The sequence below is a fragment of the Cottoperca gobio genome, chromosome 9 (assembly GCF_900634415.1).
Source record: "Cottoperca gobio chromosome 9, fCotGob3.1, whole genome shotgun sequence".
Lineage (NCBI taxonomy): Eukaryota > Metazoa > Chordata > Actinopteri > Perciformes > Bovichtidae > Cottoperca > Cottoperca gobio.
The window spans coordinates 14,349,710-14,372,162 of NC_041363.1; the positions used below are offsets into that span (position 1 = coordinate 14,349,710).

The window sequence follows — 22,453 nt, forward strand, 5'->3', positions numbered from 1 at the left end:
AAATAAAAATGGGTACAAACACTCAATGAGAAGGACTCAGGAGTATTATTCTTTTAGAAAAATGCTTTTTATTATTAAATAAATAAATACTGCACTTTTTTTTACACAATAAGTTATTCAGTACATTTTCTACCACTGTGATAATGGCTCTTAAGAGATCCGTAGAGGTCCCCTGGTACTGTTTTTTAAATGCAGTTCTCTCCCCTTCTTTCCTCCCCCTCACATCACCCATCTGGCTCCCAGCTCAATGTGCTGAGTCCATCCATCATTAAAATCACAGTTTTTAAAGTTAGTGTGATGTTACACCCATCCCACTAGCGCACACATTCACACATATAAACAGCCGAACTCCGTAGCATCCACACATGTTAACAAATCATTTGTCTGCACTGCTGAGGTGGCTGTGACATACACTGTACATTATTTACAATAGTCCACAGTCTAGCTCTGGTTACATTTAGAGCATCAGTTTATTGATTGCCTCTATAAAACAGCATCAACTATATACACTGTATTATACACATTTAAGCTGGTGCCAGCCCAGCGTTGGTCTTTACTTCCCAAACGTCTCTTTTTGCCTCCAAACAACTGAGGTTCACATTCGTACCAACATACTCACGCCAACATGCTCAGTCTTCCCTCGCCTTCAACAATCAACATACAAATCAGCCCTTTACCATCCAGTCATTGTGCTACATTTCCTTCCCCCATTCACAGAGTCTCTCCGTGGTTTTTCACCTCTGCTGAGTCATTATAAAGGTGCAACAATGAAGGAATGTTAATAACTTGTCACAGGTCCATCCTCTACTTGTCCTTCCCACACAGATTACTTCCGAATCCTGGTTCCACTGCAGTAGCACAACACACAGATTTATCTGTGTAATGCTGAACACATTACTGTAGATTTAGCTGCATCTCTGCAAAAGCATGTTGAGGGAGTACACCATGCGTTCACGCAGGTCAGTGGGGCATCCAGACGTCAGCAGGGAGCTGAGCTTGAAGGTTTTGGAGACACGGTCCTCATTGATATATGTCAGCATGTACTCATCCTTCTGGCAACATAGGATGATCTTGGTGTGGTCGTGGTAAAAGTTGATCTGATTGGAGATAAAAAAAAAAGTTTAGTTATTAGTTTATTCTCTATCAATCTTAAGCAAAAGATCACTGCAAGTTCTCTTTTTCTCTTTTAATTTGTCGTCTAACCCTCCTCTTCTGTTAATCTGGGTTATGCAATGAACCTAAAATGTGCTCCTCTAAACATGCACAGCAAAGGCTGTGTGTCCTGTTATAGTGTGCGTGTTTACCTGGAAAGTGCCATCGTTAAAGAGCATCATGAGGGCGCGGTCTGACTTTAGCCACTGCAGCAGGTAGAGTCTGGGCATGTGTGTATCTGCCATACTACCAAGATCCCCGCCCTGAGAAAGAAAAAGAGTAACAGCCGGATTAGACGGGCTACAACATGAAAGTTACCATAATGCTTCAGGGAATGGAAAAACAAAAGACACATAATAGCAAGAGAGATAGATTACAGAAAGAGGAGTGGGGAAATAGAGAGATTTACTTACATCCATAAGGTTCTCCTCCATGTAGTGGGAAAAGTACTTGAGCACAGTCACTTGGCCCACAAAGTGTTCAGGGACCTCGCAAGTGGGGAAGACAGAGCGCTGGCCCAATTCTGCATAGTAATGGATGGTCCTGAAGACATGGACAGAAGGAGGTGGACAGTTATGCAACCACTCAGATAAACACCACATAAATGGATTTCCTTGACATTCAAAATGGGTATTCTTTACAGAAAATATTGCTCGTGCTTGAAAACAATTAAGTGTTAAGCAATATGTTTTAGTTGAAATGGAGCCTGAGACTTCATTTAATGCCCTGACTTTCTGACAACGAAAAAATATAATGTACTGAAAGTTAACAAGTCAAGGCATGCCTTCAATTGAGTACTTATGTCAAACCACTAACAGGTTCTTCAAATAAGTGTTATGTACTACAGCATGCTTAAACAAGCCATCATCATTAGATGTAGCGACTATTAACTGTCAAACTGAAGGTGGAGTGTTTCGAAAGCATAGAATAGTGCATACTTTCTGTCTGGCAGGAGGCTCATGTGAGTGCCGTTGTTGAAGAGAACTCCCACGGTGTGATCAGACAATTGGTAGCCAAAGCCATACTTGTTAGAGTAGTCCACCCATTTAGTCACCCATTGAAGATTGCAGCTGTTTGAGCCCTGAGGAATGTCGTCGGCTGCAGGGTGAGAACACACAGGAGGAGGATTAGAATACGATAACAAGGACAACCTTAACTGTGAAACCGCAAGCAATCCTTGCCTTTGTTAAAGCACCCAAGAGCAAAACAAAACTCCAACATTTCCTCCACGGTCACAAACACAAAGAGTTACCTGGGAGGAAGTGTGGGTGTGTTAACAAAACAAGGGAGTGTATCTTTGACAAATAAAACATGAATCTACGTAAACCTTCTGAGTCCTTTGATCAACAAGTCGCTGTGTATACACATTTCAAGGTCAACTACAGATAATGGGCTTCATTTGTATCACAAAATCTTTCAATGTGCATGTACAGTTATAAGTCTTGACTTTGCAAGTGGACTCACCTTTAGGCATGTTCTCCAGACATCCCCTCAACACACTTGCAACAGTCTCAGCCACACTCCCTGTTGTGCTGTCTTCCAAACCTTTAAGAACAACGACAACAACAACAGGAGGGAATTTAGCTTGATGTCATATCGGTGCAGTACAAGAAACTACTTTCCACTGTAGCTGTTGCATCAAATCTCTCCATCATTGATGCACCTATTCAATTTTCCTGTGTGTAATTTACAGGTGCACGTTAAAGTAGAGCATTATATAACATCAATGTCTGTCAGTTATCATAGGGATGTGTGTGTGCGAAACAAGGCTGGTGAACTCACATTCGCTGCTGCTGCTGCAGCTTCCCAGACTTCCCCTGACAATCAGACGGATGGTATCTCGCGTGGTCGGAGACTGACTCTCCGTTGCCACGCCAACGGGGCTCTCGGCAGATGGCGGGAGTAGACTTCCATTCTGAAGGTGAGAATCAGTGACGACACGGATTAAATACTGCAAGTTTGGATCATCTCTTCCTACTATGACTAAGCAGTCCCCCACAGATGCTTAAAGATGGAAAATAAGTGCTTTCCGTTTGCTCTGAAATTGAAATTTGAGTGACTCATTGAGTTCTCCAACATCTCAAATCTCACTATTTATTTAAAGGTTGTATGAATAATGTGCCTGCAACAACACCTATGTGATGTATAAATATCCTGAACTGCGTTCGATGAATGATTTCTTACCTCAGAGATCTTTTTGCTCTGTTGTTGGCTGATGACAGTTCTCTCCAGGTCGTGCTGTAGTTTGTAGATCTCCTCTTCCTCTTTGGTTAACTTGTCTAGCAATGAGAACACACCACACATCAGAGCATGATCTTTTAACTATATGCTGCATAAACTAACATCAAAGCAGTAAGATTTTAAATTTGTGCAATCATCATAGAAACAAAATGTAATTGTGCCTCTTGTAGAAACCACATCTGTACAAAGTAAAAGATAACTGACTGGTGTTGACGTAGTACATTCAAACTGAGTGCTCATATTGATGTAATACTCACTCAGAGTCTCGTAGTATTTGACCTTGTCTCTCCTCCCACCGAAGAGTGCAGCGGCAGCTTTCTTGAAGAAGCTCTTGGCTGGACTAGAGATGTGGAAATCTGGTGGTGAATGGCAACAGCTAGCAGGCAGACGTTCTGGACTGAAGCCCTGTGGAGAAGGAAAGTAGGTCAGTGTGCGGCCGGTGGGTAGGGGGTCACTGTTATACTCCTACAGAATGACATTTAGTGAGACAGAGTGAGCCGAATAGATGTACAGGGAGGCGAAAATGGGGTCTAACCTGTGAGAAGAAATCATGCCTCAGAATGTGGTCCAGGTTAGGTCGGTCCTCTGGGATCTTGGCTAGCAGGCTGGTGATTAGCTGCTTAGCTTGTGGCGAGAGGGAGGAGGGCAGGGAATAACGCGCCTCTCTAATGCACCTGTACGTCTCCTTCAGGTTGGTCGTTTCGAACGGTGGCCTGCCCAACAGCATGGTGTACCTGGAGTGGGATGGAGGGCAAATGTGAGCTGATTTCAAATCACTAAAAAACACTTTATTACATTATATTATATTATAGTATAGTGACTGTAAGATAAACAGAAATGCAACTCCAAATATCATGCAACATTCTTTATTTTAAAGAAGATTATCTCTTATTAGACTGTTATTCAACAATAATTTCTAACGTTAAACATTTTAATAACTTAATGGTGAATTTACAGTTTGCCTACTCACATGACACAGCCGAGGGCCCAGATGTCTGATTCACAGCCGTGGCCCTGCTTGTTGAGCACCTCAGGGGACAGGTAGTTGGGAGTTCCACAGATCGTCTTCCTCCTGTTCCCCGCTGGCTCCAACTTGGCAGCCAGACCAAAGTCCCCGACCTTCAGCTCCATCGACTCACTCACAAAGAAGTTACCTGTAGGGAAGAAAGGGCGTGATATGATGAGCACTTGATATTCAACCCAGGATCAAAGGATAAATACTGCACGGATCCTCTGATGAATTGATTACATTCGTAAGAGATGAAAGATATCCTCCGTGTACAGAATGCATCTTTACAATTGTGCACAAAGTGTCTCAGCACTGTAGTGTGTCACCGGTGCATAAAGATTCCTTACCAAGTTTCAGGTCTCTGTGAAGGATCTCTTGTTCATGCAGGTACTTCAGTCCAGATACTATTTGTCTCAGATAATAACGCACTTCTGGCTCAGTAAGCACTTTGCGAGCCTTCAGGATGTGGGCTAACGACTGCAAAAAGACAAAACATAGAGAGAATAATGATTATAGAGATGTTTCCTGAAGTGTAACTATTCTATAGAAACAGTTTCCTCCGAAAAACTGTAGATTTGAATTATTCTCATAAAACTATATGGAGTTATATCGATTTGCTGTATAATGCAATAATTACAACATAAGGTATTTTATAGTGGGGGCAGACTGAGTGCTGCCTCGTTGACTTTAGGTGCAATGCAGGTGTTATCAAAATGTTAAACAAGGCAGTGGCAAGAACAAAGTACAGTAGTTGGAGACTTTAGTATGAGACAAATAGCACTTACTTTTCTACTGCAGTATTCCAACAGGATGTAGATGTTCTCCTTGTCCTCGAAATGGTGATAAAAGTGCACAATGTGTTTGTGGTGCAGTACTCGGTGCAGCTCAATTTCTCTGTCAATCTAGCAGGGGAAAAGACAAAATCATCACGATTGGAACTGAAGGCATTTTTGTGATATCTGCTGTCCAGCGACACCAGTGCGCACAGGCACCAGCAGGAGCCGGGCGCTTACCTTCTCTCGTTGGTGAGGTTTGGAGACGCGTGCATGAGGGATGATTTTGGCTGCGTAAACTTTGCTGGTGGAGAGGTCGGTCATCTCGTAGCATTTAGCGAACCCTCCCTGGAAAGAGGAAAAAAACACTTACGTTAGCATGCTGCGTCTTCAGGTTACGTGGTAAATCCCAAAAAGTTGACAACAGATTGAAGTTGCACTACCTTTCCCAAAACTTTCCCACGGCAGTAGCACTTCCCCGTGGCAGGGTCAGTGATGATCCTGGCCATCTCGGAGGGCGCACTGCGCTCATCAATTTTCTTTCGGCGAGGTTCGCTCGACCTTTGCGTCGATTCACCCATGCTGCTGCTGTTTGTCAGTTGGGGCCCGATATTTCTCTGTACTTCCATTAGAGGTGGTAGAGGTGGTTCCCGCACTCAGAATGCAGCCCGAAGCTCGTCTCTGAGCTTTTATACTCTGGCACTCACCCCACCCAACCCGCTGTCTGCCGCTCTCTCTCTCTGACGTCACGGTGTGAAATGAGAACATGAGGTCTGCCTGACATCGATTACCATGCATTGGAGTTGATGATGGCACGGACATGAAATCAAGGGCATAAAACAGCCTGTAAATTCTGTTGTTTGATCATTTGTAAGGAGTTATATGATTATTATAATTACCAGCCGCCATACACCACAATATTAAAAACAGACATGTTCTGTAATTTACCTATTTTGTCCATGGAATCTGGGCAGGTGAATGGACCTTTTATATTTTTGGTGCAAAGTATAATTCAAGGTGTTGGAAGTCTGATACATTTGCTCGATAGAATATCCACTGTGCAGATGAAAAACATTATCTGTATTCAACTCAGGCCCACCTCATTCTGTGTGTTTGTACCAGACTTCGTTTGGAGCACTAGCACCCTCAGGTGGAGATTTTGAAAAACATTTAAATTACAGTTCCGGTTACTAACCTGCATTTCAATTTGTTTTCAGCCAAGGACGTCTTATGAGATAGTAAATATACAGGGGGGGGGCCCTAATGTATGTCCCTTTGAATAATTTGACCTAGCCTATTTTTAACACTTCAATAGCCTTGCTTCTGTGAAAGAACAACATAAGAGAAATGTCTTGGATATATATCAGACATGTATTAAAATAACATACTTGCAGATCCTAAGAGTTATACATTTGTTAGATTTGAACATGATTCCTTGAACTTTGAAGCATTTCTTTTAAATGATATCATAATTTACTTTTACTTTACTTTTCATGGAGGATCATTGGATTAGTGGAGTGTGAGCAGGGCATGAGTGTTAGCTGTAGAGGAATACTGCAGTACATTGGAAGATTTGTGTTCGAGCTTGCAGATGCAGGTATATTTAAGTGATTTAAATGATGATTGTAAAACATTACAGTGTTACTGCAGGTGCTACAGTTTCAGTTAAATGGAATACAGAAAGCAGATTCCTCAACTGAAATATCTTGTTCTATTTTGCTATGTAGTTACATATTCCATGTGACACACAAGGGTCAGGTGACACATAATCATTCAAGACTGGGTACAACATAAAACAATATTTGTGCCTAACCTTGAGTGGCTGTCTGAGAGACCCATGGAATGGCCTTGAGCTGAAGGCATAGACATTAAGTTCTAAGTAAGCACAACATATGAATATTGCTACAACCCCACAAAAACCAAGTGGGACAAAACTATTTAATAACACACAAAAATATTGACCTCACTCACCTGAAGCATCAGGATGTTTATTAGAGTTCATGTGAAAGTACAATTATTTGTAGTGGAAGAGCTCTTAGAAATAAATGAATAGCTATATTTTAGATAGTGGTGCACGGTGGCATTTATAACAAGATTGTCAGCAAGATGACAAGGCTCAGTCTGTCCTGGCGGTGCAACGGTTAAACAAATACTGTAGGGGATAAGGGATGTCAAACTTAGTCAGAATCACTCTCATCCTTGCAATGCTCAAAGACATCTTTCAAAAGGATACATCCTGAGCAGTGCTCATAACTGACAGATATCACCAAATTATATCCCCAGTGTTCATGATTACTTGCTAAAAATGTGTTTTCTTTGTCTGGCATTTCTTTAAATATCACATTTTTGGTCTACAAAAACAGAAAAGTGTCTGGAGGGTTTAGTGTTGTTGAGAAATGACAGGATTAGAAAACAAGATAACCCAGAGACTGTGACTTAAGACACCACTGTTTTCTGTACTTTTCTAAGTGAGCGCACAGTGCTGATGTCATAAGCAAAAGTCTGGTCAAGACCGGAGCCGACAGACGTTCGTTGTGGCCAGTTGGGGAAAGGCAAACGAGTAGTTAGGACACACGCATCATCAGGAAGCTCCTTTAACAGCTTCTCACCGAGCACCTCCATCTGTAAACCAATCAGAAAAGTTTAGATCAGTCACTTAGCAATCACATGTTATGTATGCTATATTACTTATACAGCTTAAAAAGATCTACAGGAAGGGATAAAGAATTCTTCATAAGAAGGAACACTCACCAAACCTGGAGAAAGGAAAGCAGTCACATTGTTGTACGTAGACAAATCAGTCTATGATGGGAGAAAGATGCAAATAGGGTTATTTACCAACTTTGATCAGGCTTAAGGAAAGCAGAATGTTTTGTTTAGGTCTTACCTTCCTAACAAAGGTTGCCTGGCTTGAGGGCACCGCTCTCCAGCAGGCCTTGCCCCTGGAATAGGCCACTAAAATGGAGTTAATCTCAAACCCTGTGCATTGTAAACCAGCAGAAGAGGCCGCAAACACATGGAAAATCAAACCAAAACACTTTCAACACCACACATTTAAATCATGAAACACACAGTTTCAGTCAGATTGTCACTTTAGTTTTTGGCCACATATGAATGTATTTTTTTCTGAAACAATTGCAGCTCACTAGCCAGTCTTCCATCTCCCGATCCCAGATCTGCTAAGCAACCTGTTCGTCCCTCAAGCAGCTGCATAATGTTCAGTGTCTGACCTTTACTGGAGGGCAAATAAGGAACCTGGAGCACAGCACACACATAGCTGTAATCAATACAAGTCTCTTTAATCCCCCTACTGCAGATAAGTCTTTATCAAGTTCTAGTGAAAGGGAGAATTACCACCTGGAATTACATTAGGTCATTAAAATCTCAGTATAATAATGATGACACTACAGCAACATGAATGACTTATTTTGCATGAGAAAACTTCTCTGCATATGCTTCATATTACATTTACTTCTGCTCACAACAGTCAGGTCTTCTTAAGGCTGAGACTATAACATTTAATCTGACCTGCCAGAATAAATCTGTGATAATGTAAACTTCCACTTTCCTCCTAGCATAGCATATTTTACATGAGATATAGCTGGCAAACAAACAAAGCATAAAGTCATTAATAAAAAAAACACATTAGGCATAAGTGTAAAAGCAATTATATTTTTTGTATCATATGTTTTAGGTATTAGTATTAGTTTTAAAACAGCTTCTTTTTACATTAAAATATCATAACAAATTCAAATTCTCTGTCCAACAACAAATTCAGCATTACCTAACTTCTGGTGTGCTCCTGACCATCATGTTTTTGTGTTCATCTTGTACCGACAGAGAACCAAAATAGTGCATGATCCATTATGTTACAACAATAGATAAAATGCACTTCAGATTGACGTACTATAGAAAACGGTGCAGTTCTTTAAAAAACATAATGACAGTTATAGAGTCACCATTTTCTTCTTGCAATTTATTGTAATTGTGCAAGTGATGTTCTCTCTCAGCTTTCACACAAACATGCAGCATTTGGGATTTGAAAGGGGGGAAAGAAGGCAAAGCAGGAAGGTAAAAACAGAAAATGGAAATCACCACCATGAGGTTCGACGGGATTATGCGAGTTCCAGGCATAGAAAACATTCTCCATACTCCATATAGGCCTGTGAGCAGAGCACCTACGCAGGCAGACAGGACGGGATTGGGTCTGTTGGTAGGACGGATTCTGCCATAGTCTTGCAGAATCACATCAATGGAGTCCTCCATTGCAAACTGTCACAAATATGGTTAACAATAAAGTAAATGAGGGAGGAGATGTATGCAGCCTCTTAAAATGTAACTGTTCTGTAAGGCAATACCTCTGAAGAACTATATAGCATACTCTTGCCTGACCGATACTGGATTATTCAAGTCCATACCAATTCGATATTTGATGATTTAAGAAACGGATTTAGTTTAGTAGAGTCCAAGTCAAATTTCACCATGTGCATCCATCCATAACATAAAAGGGATCATTTATTTTATGATAATTGTGTTGTGCTCATATATGGCTCTGTCAGTTGGGGGAAACAGTCGACCAATCAAAGCTAAGTAGGTGGATTCAGAATTGGGACTAGTTAGCAGGCTAGCTATCTGTATTGAAGAGAAATTGCAACATTAAACGCTACTGCAGCTTCAATGTTAACTGAAAATGACATAGCCGAAATATACTGAAGAACATCGTTCCTAATGTCTATGCTTTTATGAAAAATGTAATATCGTAATATACATTCAAATAATCCAATCTATATAACAGTTGAATCACTATAATCTGTTTAAACTTTATGATAAAACATTTTTTATGTAGATTATAAAAACAATGAATTTGAGATACACAACTGTTGTATCTCAAATTCTATTTGGAAACATGTGACAAGGTCGCTCAGGAGGATAACAATAACAAACACAGTCTAACTTAAAAAATAGATACAGCTCACTTCAGTATCAAGAGGTCAATAGGCCTAGAAAGCAACAGTACATTGAATTTATGCCAATATTGCTTTGTTTATCATTATGACAGGGCAGCATTAGAGCTGCCAAGACACAAATACTACTAGAATACCTTGTCTAACAGCAGATGGTGCCACAGGGGCCTTTTCTCATGTAGAAACCTTCTAGATAAGTTTTGTTTACCTCGCTTGGGTCATATAGTTTACTGAAACGACTGCTCTGTTTATTAAATACTCGCATTCTCGAAAAGTTGAGCTGAGGAGATCCATCACAATCAATTATTATTACACCAACAGATTTTTGACATTTCTGTGTTTGGATAAAATCGGTGGAAAATATTTAAAAGTAAACGATCGAATGGAAAATAGACCTACTTACGAGCAAAATACACACATGTAGCAGGTTTGGCACATTTGTGATGTTATAACACACAATCTAAATCTGTGGAAACAGAAATGTTTGTGCAGCCTACCTGACCCGCCCCCTCTGCTACGCACTCAGCAGCCTGCACAAACAGACCCTCCAGTCAAAGGGCTGTCAGTCAGCACCATCCCGCCCTAAAACTTCATACACGCCCTATATGGTCAGCTCACTTGCCGATACAAGACTCCTGACATCTAGAGTCAGGATTTATATTTGAGTTGTAGTCTACATTTGTAATGTATATTGTTTCTGACTGTGGTGCTTTTCAGGCCCAAGCTTCAGGTGGAGATATTTAACAATTATAGATGCTCACAGGAGAATAATTGCTGGTATAAGCCTATTGGTCCTCACCTCCTTATGACAATGATAAAGTTTCGTATTTGCACCTCTCAAATGAATTATATATGTGACAGGTGTAGCAGCATATAAGCCAAAAGAGGGCCGATGTGATTGCAATTAAAAAAAGCCTATTTTTTTCCACTTCCGCCGCGGCCTCATCCTGCACTTGCTCTCATTGAAAGGCCCACAATAATAACATTAATCACCACTCATGCCCCTCTTATTTGCTCAGCAGCTTGTTCAGCTGCATGGGCGGGGGGACGGCAGCAAGACCGACTGAGTGACGCAAAAAGAGAGGCCATTATATTTGCTTCCTGAAAAAAGAAAAAAGAAGATGTACTGTCCTACTCGGAGTTAATTATAGTTACTGGAGTGAATTTAAAAACAGACCCAAAATGGACTTGTATGGGAAGGTAAGATGCTTGATTATATTAGAGAGAGAGAGAGAGAGAGAGAGAGAGAGAGAGAGAGAGAGAGAGAGAGAGAGAGAGAGAGAGATGTTAAAAAAAAACTATTATTTTATATTATTATTGGTTGCCAGTTTTATTGCAGTTTCTCTCGCACAATGGGGAGCGTCTGTAGGCGATGTGCGATGCTTATTTAAGAACGAACTACAAAGCTTTTTTCTGCACTTCCAGAGTATATTAAACAGCTGCTGACAGCTGTAGCGCGCTGCATGCTGAGTAATGTAGTCGAATCTATATTTTTGATGCCGTCCAACACCGAGCAAAAACTACAACCCCCATCTTCTTGACCCTTTCGGTGACGTCAGATACACGCATGACACGCACTTTCCTTTGCTCGTGCTCATCTCACGCGAGCCAGCCTCGTCAGCTCAGGGGCGCGTGTCACATCCGAAGCGGAGGGGACAGCTCCCAGGTGCTGAAATTGGTCGGCGCTTCAGAGAGAGAGAGAGAGACACAGAGGGGCGAAGAAAACCAACGCCTGCATTAGACACAAATACAAAAACCGTATTCTGCAAAACAGGGGCAGATACCGATAGAGCCGAGGCCTTCAAAACAGGTTTGTTCACACAATGTCCGCAACGCGTTTCTGTAGTGTCATTTATTAATAGTTATGTGGAAGAATTTCATTAATACATAAAATGACCTCCTGCCCAGAATTGCTCGTGTAGCATTAGCTGGCATGCAGCTCCTTGCTCAACTACATCGTGTCATTTCCTATCAGATCGTTGTTTTTTATCGTGGCGTGTGTGAAAACAGAATTGCATTGATATTTTGGAAAGCGGTGTCCTTGCAAATTCTGCCTCCATGGTGTTTTTTTTTTTCCATACACGGAAGCGAACATAAACCCGGTGCAGGATGTGCAGGATCGAGGTCCGGCATCTTTTATAACTGGTTTGGCTACAAGGAGATCTCGGCTGCTCATGTTTAGCATTTAAGCGCAGTGGCTTTGTCAAAACATTCACCTTGGAGCAAAGATGACTGTGCTCTTGACATCTTGTTCTTAATTCGCATGTCCTCTGACAGCTTGTACGGACATGCTCGGCGTAGATGCGTTAAGAAAGCCTACATTTCTATTGTAGCCTACAGCTACGAGGCTATAACAGTTTTAAAATGTAAGAATATTCAATGGCTGGTGAAATTTGATTGTACTTCTAGTAGGAAAGGTTTTCTTGAAATTGTTCAGAATGGTTAATAGTAAAATTTAAACTGGGATGTAAAATTGTAGTTTGACATATTTTGCCCCAATACTATAGGTATATTTTGCCAAGTACATCAAATTACTGTATCTGAACTGTATGTATAAGCTCTTTAAGTAATACGGATGATAACACAATTTATAATAATCATTTAGTTTACTTAAACAAATTATTTTGGCTTTAGAGAAGACACAGTCAGCTTTTTAAAACCCTGGTTATCTAATACTTATCAATATAACAGCTTGCTGTGTTGGTCATGCTGGTTTTCCTGACACAGCCTTCTGTCACCGCTGATCTGTGGCCTGTACAGCAAGCTTGTACTGGACTCTGTGTATAACATCTACAGTCAACGGAAAAACAAATAATCAATTTCTTATACGATTTGCTCACATCTTCTGTGCGGTACAGCTCTGAAAGGCTTTACAGTAACTCAAGGTGAAGCTCTGAATACATTCTTTTTAGTGTCTCTTTTGTCTTTTTGCAGATGGCTGCCACTCAGGATGCGAAAGGGAAGGGAGAGGGAGGGGACCAAAACTTTGACTACATGTTCAAGCTGCTGATCATCGGCAACAGCAGCGTGGGCAAAACGTCTTTCCTATTCCGCTACGCCGACGATGCCTTCACTTCGGCCTTCGTCAGCACAGTGGGCATCGACTTCAAAGTAAAGACTGTGTACAAGAATGACAAGAGGATCAAGCTGCAGATCTGGGTATGAAATATTAACATAAGCATTAAAAAATGTAGTGGTAAGCCACAAAATGTTTGATTCCTGCCCAAACCAGATGATACAAGTGGAATTTAGCTATCAAAGATATCTTATTTCTGCTTATTCGGCACTCCTTGGCTGGCCAACATAAGATGATTGCTTTGTTATTGCTGTTAACTGTTAAATCACATGCCTTTTCCCCATTAATCCTTATATTGAGAAGCTGAACTCTGTATAGGATTTGTAAATGATCTAATGATGGTAATGCATAGAAAGAAGAAAAGCACATTTCTAAACTACAAAGCAGCACATTAAAACGAGCCAAAATGTTTTCCTTTCATGTCACATTTTCTTCTTTCATGCCAACCATGCGCACATTTCCATTTGATTCAGTTAAATCAAGAGCATTTACATGTTGAAACATAGCTAATGTGTGGAAGATATCTGTTTCCTGTTGTCCTCCAAGGTCTCCTGGAGGACTACCTAAGCTCTAAGGGGGTAGGAGCTCTTCATAGATGCCCTGCCCCCTTGTTTCTCTCTGTCTTTGTGTTCCTACAGTGACTCTTGTCTGTAAAAGGCTGTAAATGTATGCCCAGAGCTCACTTTCTCCTAACCCCTGCCCATATTTTTCTCTGTGGATCAATATGTTTCAAAGCCTGTGACAGGTTTTGACTTGATGGCTTGATGGCTTGAAAAGTCCTGCCCACACGGGATCACCTATGCAGTAATTCAATTTGAGTCAGGGTTTTTGTCTCTTAGAACCGATCGTGCTTGCTCAGTATACTTGAACACACATCCCTTTTCATCTCTTGTTGTTTGCATTATGTTATATATACTTATGTCAAAGTATATATTTAAGGCAAATCCACCACTTTCACCATTTCAGCTTTTTAGGTATAGATGGGTATATAAACAATAAAGGACTTTGATGGCATCGTAAGCAATCTTTTAAAATACACAAAAAGGACCATATCACTCATACAGTGATGTTTTTCACCATCCTAACTAAGCCATTTTTTAAAACTAGAATTTCAGTGTCTCAATTTACAACAAATAAATATGTTCCATTTTTTTATTTTGTAGTCTGAAAAACATGTGGCACATCAGCCTTGTGCTCTTCAGAAGAGGCAGCATTTTTTTCCCTTGGTTTAACACTCCACCATGTAAGTATGGAGACAGATGGAAGTCTCAACATTACTGACAGGAGACTAGTAAGTGTTAGTTTTGTACACAGCAGAAGCAACACCTTCCTCAGAATGTGTGGGAAACGAATGTCTAAGGCTGTTTAATTAGGAGTTCATCTGAGCTGTTGATGCTGATTGTCTTGTAATACCACTGAAATAGTGAGGGGATAGATGTGTAAACATTCCTTTCTTGCTCTCTATATCCTTTTTTCTATTTGTCTTTTGTGTGCTTCACCAAATGGCAGCTTTTCTTCAGAGTTTTTTCTCTCTCTTGTCATAACAGTTGTCTTTCACAGCAATTAGCCACCCTCAGACATTTGGTGATTGCTAGTCACATAAAGAAACAAAGAAGAAGCTCTCCAGCACGAGGTGAAAACTAGATTTGAACAGTTGGGTTCATTTGTTTTCATCATTAGCAAAGACAAGGATGTTCAGAGAGAAAAAGGATTGCCCTTGCAGCCAATGAATTGGTCTTTTTTGTTTTAATTGGACTCAAAAGTGAGCCGAGCCTTAAAGTAAGTGACCATTTAAGATGATGGCTATTGGGTGTTGTCATTGTGGTCGACACACTTTTAATCTGCAGAGAGATAAAAGTGTCAGAAAGCATCATAGATGTGTACCTGCTGTCGTATTAGGCTGAAGTGAATGAAACACATCGTTGCCAAGATGAAAAACTGAAACTCACTTTACTGAATGAAGAAGAGTTCAGGCGCGTGTCAGCCTCCACTCACTACCTCTCCACTTTCACGTCAGCTTCTTGGATTGATTTTGGGTGAGCTGCAGACTACAAGCAAAGCTTTTCAAGGAGCTCCAATTCACCAGTCTCAGCATTTCTTTTTTTTCTGTCCTGCTCTGTCTTTTTAACTGAGAACAAGCGAACCAGCTCACTAAAATAGCCTGGAAATGCAAAGGTCATTGTCAAGCACTTGGACATTAATCAATAGGCAACTGAGAAGACTAAGCCTCAGAAAAAAGACTGAGGTTAAAACAACATTCAGATGACTTGTACATACTGTATCATGACTGGCTACATCCACAGTCACAGTAAAAATAATTAAATGAAACATATTCTTCTGTGTTTTATGCTGTTCAGAATGTCACCCCACAAACGATGCTATTTATACAACACACACTAGCTGCATTAAAAATGCACACATTCAAATGCACTTTTGGTGTTATTGTAAACCAACAAAAGGTCCTAGCTGTGGTGTGTGTGGAAGCTCGGCAGGCTGTGAGCTTTGTCTCTGTGAAGTGAAGGTCAACGCTGTCCTCTGGCTATAACAGGCACACTGTTGCAGCCATGTGCAGACTGACAGAAAGCAAAACCACTGTGGTAAATACAATCCAGTGCTGCCTGTCGAGCTTCTGTTTAACAAGAGCCAAATGGAGCAGCCAGAAGTGCTCTATCATGATTCACAGAAGCCTGCAAACAGATTTGTTGTGGGTGGAACAACAGTGCAGTAAACAGACAGTATAAACAGGAGGGACATCATTGGGATTTGTCATTATATAACCTATCATAAATCAACAAATCTAAATATCTGTGAACAAACAAATATATTACTAAGCTCACATTTCACTCACTACAGAACAGCTTCATCATTCTGCATTGGGATTCATTAGCATTTACAATGACACCTCGTAGCAAAGGCTGCAGTTGGCGCTTGTTTCCAGGGTAATATGTGTACAATGTACTACTTATCGAATGCTGTGTAATCACTTGCTTGCTTTGCCTTTGAGCAATTAGTTCAGCCTTATCATGAAGAGCAATCAGTTTCCTAATGATGAAATCATTTCATCTCTATTTTTAGCCCTTTTCTAAGAAATGCATGCCATGCATGAGCTGAGCTCTGAGCACTGCACCACCGAGTGTTAACACAGCTGAGCGATTATTTTATGGAGGAGAGGAAAGAATCAATCACATCAGCCAAAACTGAATCGATGTTTTTGGCATCTCATCAATGTAAAGCCAGAGAGGCAATTAGCATAATGATTATTTCCACATCACAAACACAACAAACGTAGCCATAAGTAAATGTAGAAATGTAGATCCTTAATTGTGCTCAGATTTGAACTGAAGAATCTCTTAGTATGTATAAATAGCTTCAGATTAATAATGTATGTGGCTTCTCATTTATCATTATGGACTTGCATACATGTGCTGTGCAGGGTCATATCAATGTTGCTGAGCCTGACAGTGTGAATAACAGTCAGCCGGCTAACAGCAGTGCTAAATCATGTTGTCTGTGTGTAGGACACGGCTGGCCAGGAGCGCTACAGGACCATCACCACCGCCTACTACCGCGGGGCCATGGGCTTCATCCTAATGTACGACATCACCAACGAGGAGTCCTTCGGCGCTGTTCAGGACTGGTGAGTTGTTTTGAGCTCTTTGGAATTAATGTTGGTCTGTCTTGACAATTTCCATGTCATCTCTTATACAATTTCTTTCTGTCGGTTATATTCTATTATTATGAACACCAGATCAACAGACCATAAGGGCTTCCTGTTTGTCGCTATAATGCAATCAGTTGATATCCTGCACACTTGATATTGTACATGGTTCTTCCTTTTTACAAGACAAATCTGCAAACAGTTTACCACCCCTGTCTACTGACAGCTACAGTGTTGTTATGTAGTGTGCATGCGTGCATCTCTGTCTCAGGGAAACTTGTCAAGGTCATGGCTCTCATCTATTCATGAGTCATACAAGTGTCTGCAGGCTGAAAAGCAATTCTGAGCCAAACCCAAATGTCGATGATTTATGATGACGTATCCATGTCTAAAACAGGACATGGAAGGCGATGTTCAATTGGCTGCAGAAACCAGGTTTCTGGATTAGGGTTGATGCTTTATACACAAGCACGTTCTCGCCAACACAAAGAGCGCCGCACAACAGCTAGGAAGCATTGGTGAAACACAGAGGAAATTCAGCACCGCCAATTAGAGATAAATGTGTGTTTTGATTTTCTGATGTTTTCCTTACATGCCGATTCTCCACAGGTGTTGAGAAACTGTCATTCTCCATTTTATTTACACCCTGCTGTCCTACGGCTATCTCTGTCTGCCAGCCCAAAGAGATTATGGGAGCACAGAATAAGCTTTTCTTTTTTTGAGGAAAGATTTCTGAATCATCAACGATATATTCTCATAATGTTACTGTTTCAGCTGTGAGGAAATGATGATATGACTCACACAAACGTTATATAGATGGTGGTATTTTTGCAGTTGACACTTGACCTGCATGCCACGTGGCCTGCAACCAATGTAGGACTATGACAATCACTATTAAGGCCAGTGTCTACTTGGCTCTCATCTCTTAGCTAGCAGCACTTGACAGCTGCTTTAGGAATCACCTGTCATGGTTAAAGCAGCTACATTTAAAGTGAGCACATACTGTATTTACAGCCTGGTGTTCTTCAATTTTGGATAAAATGTTTAAAAGAACTGGGATGCGACACTATTATTAGCACGATGCTCCACATTATGAGCCTGATTTGTATTGAAATAGAAAAGACAAACAACGTTGACGTAAGAGAAGTCGAAGCCAGACACACCCCTTATTCTTTTAAGGCCTGTCTGACACTTTGATGTAAAACTGCAGTTTGCACTGTCAGTGATGGGTTTCTTAATTAATGTAGCCAATTGTGTCACTGCCAGCCCCAATCCGGGTTTACGAACCAGACACAAATCAGTCAGCTGTATATATATATATATATATATATATATATATATATACCTTTCATATACACAGAATTCTTCTTTTTTTTTGCCTTTGCCACAGGCTTTAATTCCACTTTCTCTTTCCCTTGTTCCTTGTGACAAGGTTGTAGAAAAAAAAAGAGGTTGCCATGGCAACGGCTCCTTCCCCGACTGGCTGAATTAAGCTTGTGACGTGCTCATTTCCTGCCTGGGTCAGAGACAAAACAGGGAAATATTGTAATGCTGACATCAAATGTGGGACTTGCAAATCATGCAAATGAATTGCACTATCCACAAAGCATTTAATTATAGCAACAATCTCCAAGCATTTACTTTCCATTGTTCTCTGTGTCCTCTGTTCTCCAGAGACTACATTGTTCAAAAACGCGCTGGTAAATCCAGACCTTGTATAGCCTGCATATGGAGCTGTGTTAGACTCGATACAAATGTGTTTTCTGTCAGAGAACATTATCAGCACTTGGCTTCAAATTGACCCACATCTGAAACGCTATAACAAGTCAGAACTGGACAGAGAGAGAAGAGGAGTGCCAACATGATGCTGCTCTCCTCCTGGCTCCTTGTTTCTTCCTCTCTTTCTTACTGACTCTTCCTCTACTGTTTTCAGCCTGTGGTGTGTTAGCTGCCCTACTTTTAGTCAGACTGCAACACCACAGGAAATATTTGTTCCCTTAATGCCTTCTCAAAATGTATTTGGAGGCTAGAACAGTACAAGCACCTCTCTGGTGATTCACAGTGAATGTGAATTATCATTCAAACATTTGACGTGTCTTACATACATACATACATACATACATACATACATACATACATACATACATACATACATACATACATACAGTATTATGGTACAGGCAATGCCATATTTCATATACAGTATCCAGTTGTCCTATCTGGGATATAGCAATTAATAAACCCATATTATATGAAAGACACAAAGCTTAAACAATGATCCACATTTGCAAGGTTTGTGCATCTTCTGTATAGTTAGCCATTATTTAGTAACAAACCAACTTTTCCCATATGTCTTGTCATAACAAATACGCTGTGTACCTAAAATTTCCAGCAAGCTGTTCGTAGCAGATTCAGCTAATAGCTTACTAATCAGAAGTTAGCAGGAGCCGGAGAACAACATCTAAAGGAAAGGATGAAAAGTGCAACAAATATCAATAACAAAACGTTAGAAAATAGCAAAATCATAACCTACATCTGAGTAATAGCGATTGCATGTTTTTAGCACAGAACGGGAGTTGACCCACTTTCCCATCACTGCCATCAGTGACTCAAGTATTAAAGGCTTCCATGCCAAACGCAAGATGATGTAATCGCCGTTCATGACCGGTCCAAATGGCCAACAAACTTTACATCATGTCTTTAATCATGTCATGTTCTGCCATCTTTCAGGATGCTGTCCAATACAAAGTGGCACAAAATCAATCCTGAGAAGTAATTATAAAATGCTACAACAGCATTTATTTGACTCTGATGCAATTTGAATTGTTATTTGGATTTGTTTCTGATTGCGTGCAGGTCAACCCAGATAAAAACCTACTCGTGGGATAATGCACAGGTGGTGCTGGCTGGAAATAAGTGTGATATGGAAGAGGAGAGAGTGGTCTCAGTGGACAGTGGCAGAATGCTGGCAGAACAGTTGGGTAAGTCTTGAAGCAACATTTAACCATTTTTGCCTTTTGGGATATCATCAAAAATACTGCTATGTAAAAGCAGCTTTATTTCAATTACTATCAAAACTTTTCCTAAAGAAATAGTCTCAGTCTAACTTGTCTTTTCCTGTTCTCATGTTACTTGCTCTCCCTTTTTCCAAGGTTTTGAATTCTTTGAGACCAGCGCTAAGGACAACGTCAACGTGAAGCAGACCTTTGAACGTCTCGTTGACCTAATTTGCGACAAGATGTCCGACAGCTTGGACACTGATCCGGCCGTCACCACAGGAGCTCCCACTGCCAAACTCACAGACAGCGCTCCGCCGCTCCAGCAGTCTGGATGCAACTGTTAGTGACTGATGTCAGGAATCAAAGAGAGGGCAGCGCAGGTCACGTAAGGTGGTAGAGTGTGCAGAGTGTTGTTCTCCCTTATCACTCCTGCTAGTGCTGCTTCCTCTGGACTACAGCTCAAACCCTGTTTAGTAGTAGAATTACAAAATGGCGTCGTTTTATCTCTCAACTTTATCACCTTATAACAAGAGCAAATAACCAGACAAACAGACATGGCTATTGTAAAATGTGTAATATTACAGGATATCTAGAGTATAGAGACACAATATTCTCATTCTTCTTCTAGTTAGTATGGTCATAAACCAAGTATGTTTGATAAGGCTGGAAATAGTCCATAGCCACGATGTACAGTTAATCCTTAAGACCTTTAAAGATCTTTAAAGACCTAGAATAATTATAAAATGAGGGATAGAGTCAGTGAGTGCTTTAATTTTTATTTTTTTGTACAGTATGTATTTTACTTTTATAAAATTATTTTGTCTCCTAAAGCTGCCAAATCTATGATTTAGTGCACTATAGGACGTAGCGACTTTCTTTTGTGTAGTGAGTGTGTGACTGTTGTGTGACTGTACAGTATGTGAGTGTGGGTTTGCATGAGTGTGAGTATTATGTCTGACTCACAAATGAGTGCAACTTTGTCATCTAAAAAATCATCTACCTTGGATTAAAAAAAGTGGCCTTTTAGCATCTCCAACTCGGCCTCTGTAAGTTCCTGTCATGCTTACTTTTGGAATGAATCTAGTATGTTTAATGTTGATGTGAGTAGTATTCCACGTTTTGCTGTCTGTAGATGTGTGATTTCCCTGATAAGTATATCTTAAAAACAACTATTCGTCTGTGTTTAGCCTCTAAGATGACCCTTTATAGTTTGATGCGATGAGCATGCTGCCAAAAATTCAATCATATGTGCTGTTTTATCTAGAGATAGAACCCAAACATCCTCAACTCCATATGATAGCAAGGATCCAGCATTTCATTAAAAACAGATCTCACACTGGCATGGCACCGTGCAGTGTATGCTAAACAACAACTGATCAGCTCTGGCATGGAATACACAGCCATATATATAAAAACAATATATTGTTTAATTCAGCATGCTAAAATGTCATGTTTGTGCTATAAAATGTCCCTCCTGAAAGACACATCTCAGTAAGCTGTTCAGTAAACATCCTAGACTTACTGAAGGTACATCTGAACGCAGTGGTCTTAATGTCAACTTAAGTCCATATAGTACAAAAGTAGCTCATTTAAAATCCAGAAAGCCTTTCAGTTCTACAACTCATAGAAAAAAAAACATTTGTGCCAAAACCTTACAATTACTTTAGCATCGTCAGTTGTTTGTTGCATAGTTGAATAAAAACTCCAAAAAATTGCATGAAGCCAGTTCTGACTTATCTATGTAGATTTATATAATAAGATAGTGTATATATCACTCTGTGTTACAGATTTAGAAGCATTGTCATAGCACTTGCTGTGACATGCAATGGGCCAATAAGTGCAATATTTTATGAATGAAACCCTGTACATAGTTTCTCCTGTCCTCAAGTACAATGACTCTATCTACGGTATGTGAGTGACAGTTTGGTCAGAATGGCTCAGAAACTGATGTACAATCTCTAAAAGAAAAGTGAGCGTGTGCTTCATGGTAACTGCAGCCTGTGAATGTGTGATTTGGTGTGTGTGTGTGTGTGTGTGTGTGTGTGTGTGTGTATGTGTGTGTGTGTGTGTACCTGCCATATTGAACAGACAAATTACGTACTATAGTGTATTGTTTGTGTATACCTTTTGTACAAATGTATTCACGTACTATATGCTGTTCCTGCTAACTGTTGGGTGTTGATTGGTCTTGTATTATCATGTCAAAATGCGGTGTTATTGTGAAAGATAGTCAGGGAGATAGTTTAGTCCATGCCATATGCCATACTGTTGTAATTCCGAAAAAAAAAAGGGATACACATAAACAAGTTCGAAGCATATGTGTGTACACGTGCTCTGTGCGTGTGCATCTGTGTATGTCTGTGATATTATAATTTTATGCTAGTAGCCATGAAATAAATTATTGTATTGATCTCCAGTCAAGATTCATTTCATAGAGGAATAGTTATGTCACTCTGGTCAAATCTCATTTAAGAACCGTATGACTTTACATATAACTGAATATATTTGTTTTTCAGAGTGCAAGCAAAGTAAGAAGTATGTTTTTGAGATTATAGGAAATAAATCAAATTCTATCAGTGGG

General features: G+C 40.3%; 3 protein-coding genes across 4 annotated transcripts; 1 reads left to right on the forward strand and 2 right to left on the reverse strand.

The window, feature by feature from the left end:
• Window positions 1-582: 582 nt before the first annotated feature.
• On the reverse strand, window positions 583-5,822 carry plk2b (polo-like kinase 2b (Drosophila)). The gene is made up of 14 exons (XM_029440651.1): window positions 5,619-5,822; window positions 5,416-5,523; window positions 5,188-5,304; window positions 4,750-4,879; window positions 4,364-4,547; window positions 3,929-4,127; window positions 3,651-3,798; window positions 3,337-3,431; window positions 2,935-3,067; window positions 2,617-2,697; window positions 2,091-2,250; window positions 1,566-1,695; window positions 1,305-1,415; window positions 583-1,097 (listed from the first exon to the last, which is right to left on the reverse strand). The coding sequence occupies exons 1-14, from the start codon at window positions 5,802-5,804 to the stop codon at window positions 906-908; spliced, it is 1,974 nt and encodes a 657-aa protein (XP_029296511.1). The 5' UTR covers window positions 5,805-5,822; the 3' UTR covers window positions 583-905.
• A 1,367-nt stretch (window positions 5,823-7,189) lies between these two features.
• LOC115013903 (protein N-lysine methyltransferase FAM173B) lies at window positions 7,190-9,441 on the reverse strand. Its single transcript, XM_029440470.1, has 5 exons — window positions 9,274-9,441; window positions 8,327-8,430; window positions 8,063-8,192; window positions 7,927-7,977; window positions 7,190-7,797 (listed from the first exon to the last, which is right to left on the reverse strand). Exons 1-5 carry the CDS (start codon window positions 9,439-9,441, stop codon window positions 7,612-7,614), a joined length of 639 nt encoding a protein of 212 aa, XP_029296330.1. The 3' UTR covers window positions 7,190-7,611.
• Window positions 9,442-11,306: 1,865 nt separating this feature from the next.
• On the forward strand, window positions 11,307-22,453 carry rab3c (RAB3C, member RAS oncogene family). Of its 2 annotated transcripts, none has more exons than XM_029440132.1 (5): window positions 11,307-11,339; window positions 13,074-13,298; window positions 16,734-16,852; window positions 19,730-19,854; window positions 20,026-22,453. In XM_029440132.1, the coding sequence occupies exons 1-5, from the start codon at window positions 11,322-11,324 to the stop codon at window positions 20,214-20,216; spliced, it is 678 nt and encodes a 225-aa protein (XP_029295992.1). In that variant the 5' UTR covers window positions 11,307-11,321; the 3' UTR covers window positions 20,217-22,453. The 2 variants fall into 2 exon arrangements, with proteins under 2 accessions (XP_029295992.1, XP_029295993.1); XM_029440133.1 differs by lacking the exon at window positions 11,307-11,339 and adding an exon at window positions 11,748-11,949.

Excerpts from the sequence above, each read along its gene's own strand:
- plk2b (XM_029440651.1), bottom strand. The coding sequence starts at position 5,804 with ATGGAAGTACAGAGAAATATCGGGCCCCAACTGACAAACAGCAGCAGC. Across the intron at positions 3,799-3,928 it reads GGCATGATTTCTTCTCACAG|GGCTTCAGTCCAGAACGTCT; the intron begins GTTAGACCCCAT and ends CCTTCTCCACAG. Across the intron at positions 1,098-1,304 it reads TTAACGATGGCACTTTCCAG|ATCAACTTTTACCACGACCA; the intron begins GTAAACACGCAC and ends ATCTCCAATCAG.
- LOC115013903 (XM_029440470.1), bottom strand. The coding sequence starts at position 9,441 with ATGGAGGACTCCATTGATGTGATTCTGCAAGACTATGGCAGAATCCGT. Across the intron at positions 8,431-9,273 it reads TAATCCCGTCGAACCTCATG|GTTCCTTATTTGCCCTCCAG; the intron begins GTGGTGATTTCC and ends GCTGTGCTCCAG. Across the intron at positions 7,978-8,062 it reads AGGCAACCTTTGTTAGGAAG|ACTGATTTGTCTACGTACAA; the intron begins GTAAGACCTAAA and ends CTCCCATCATAG.
- rab3c (XM_029440132.1), top strand. Across the intron at positions 13,299-16,733 it reads GGATCAAGCTGCAGATCTGG|GACACGGCTGGCCAGGAGCG; the intron begins GTATGAAATATT and ends GTCTGTGTGTAG. Across the intron at positions 19,855-20,025 it reads AATGCTGGCAGAACAGTTGG|GTTTTGAATTCTTTGAGACC; the intron begins GTAAGTCTTGAA and ends CCTTTTTCCAAG.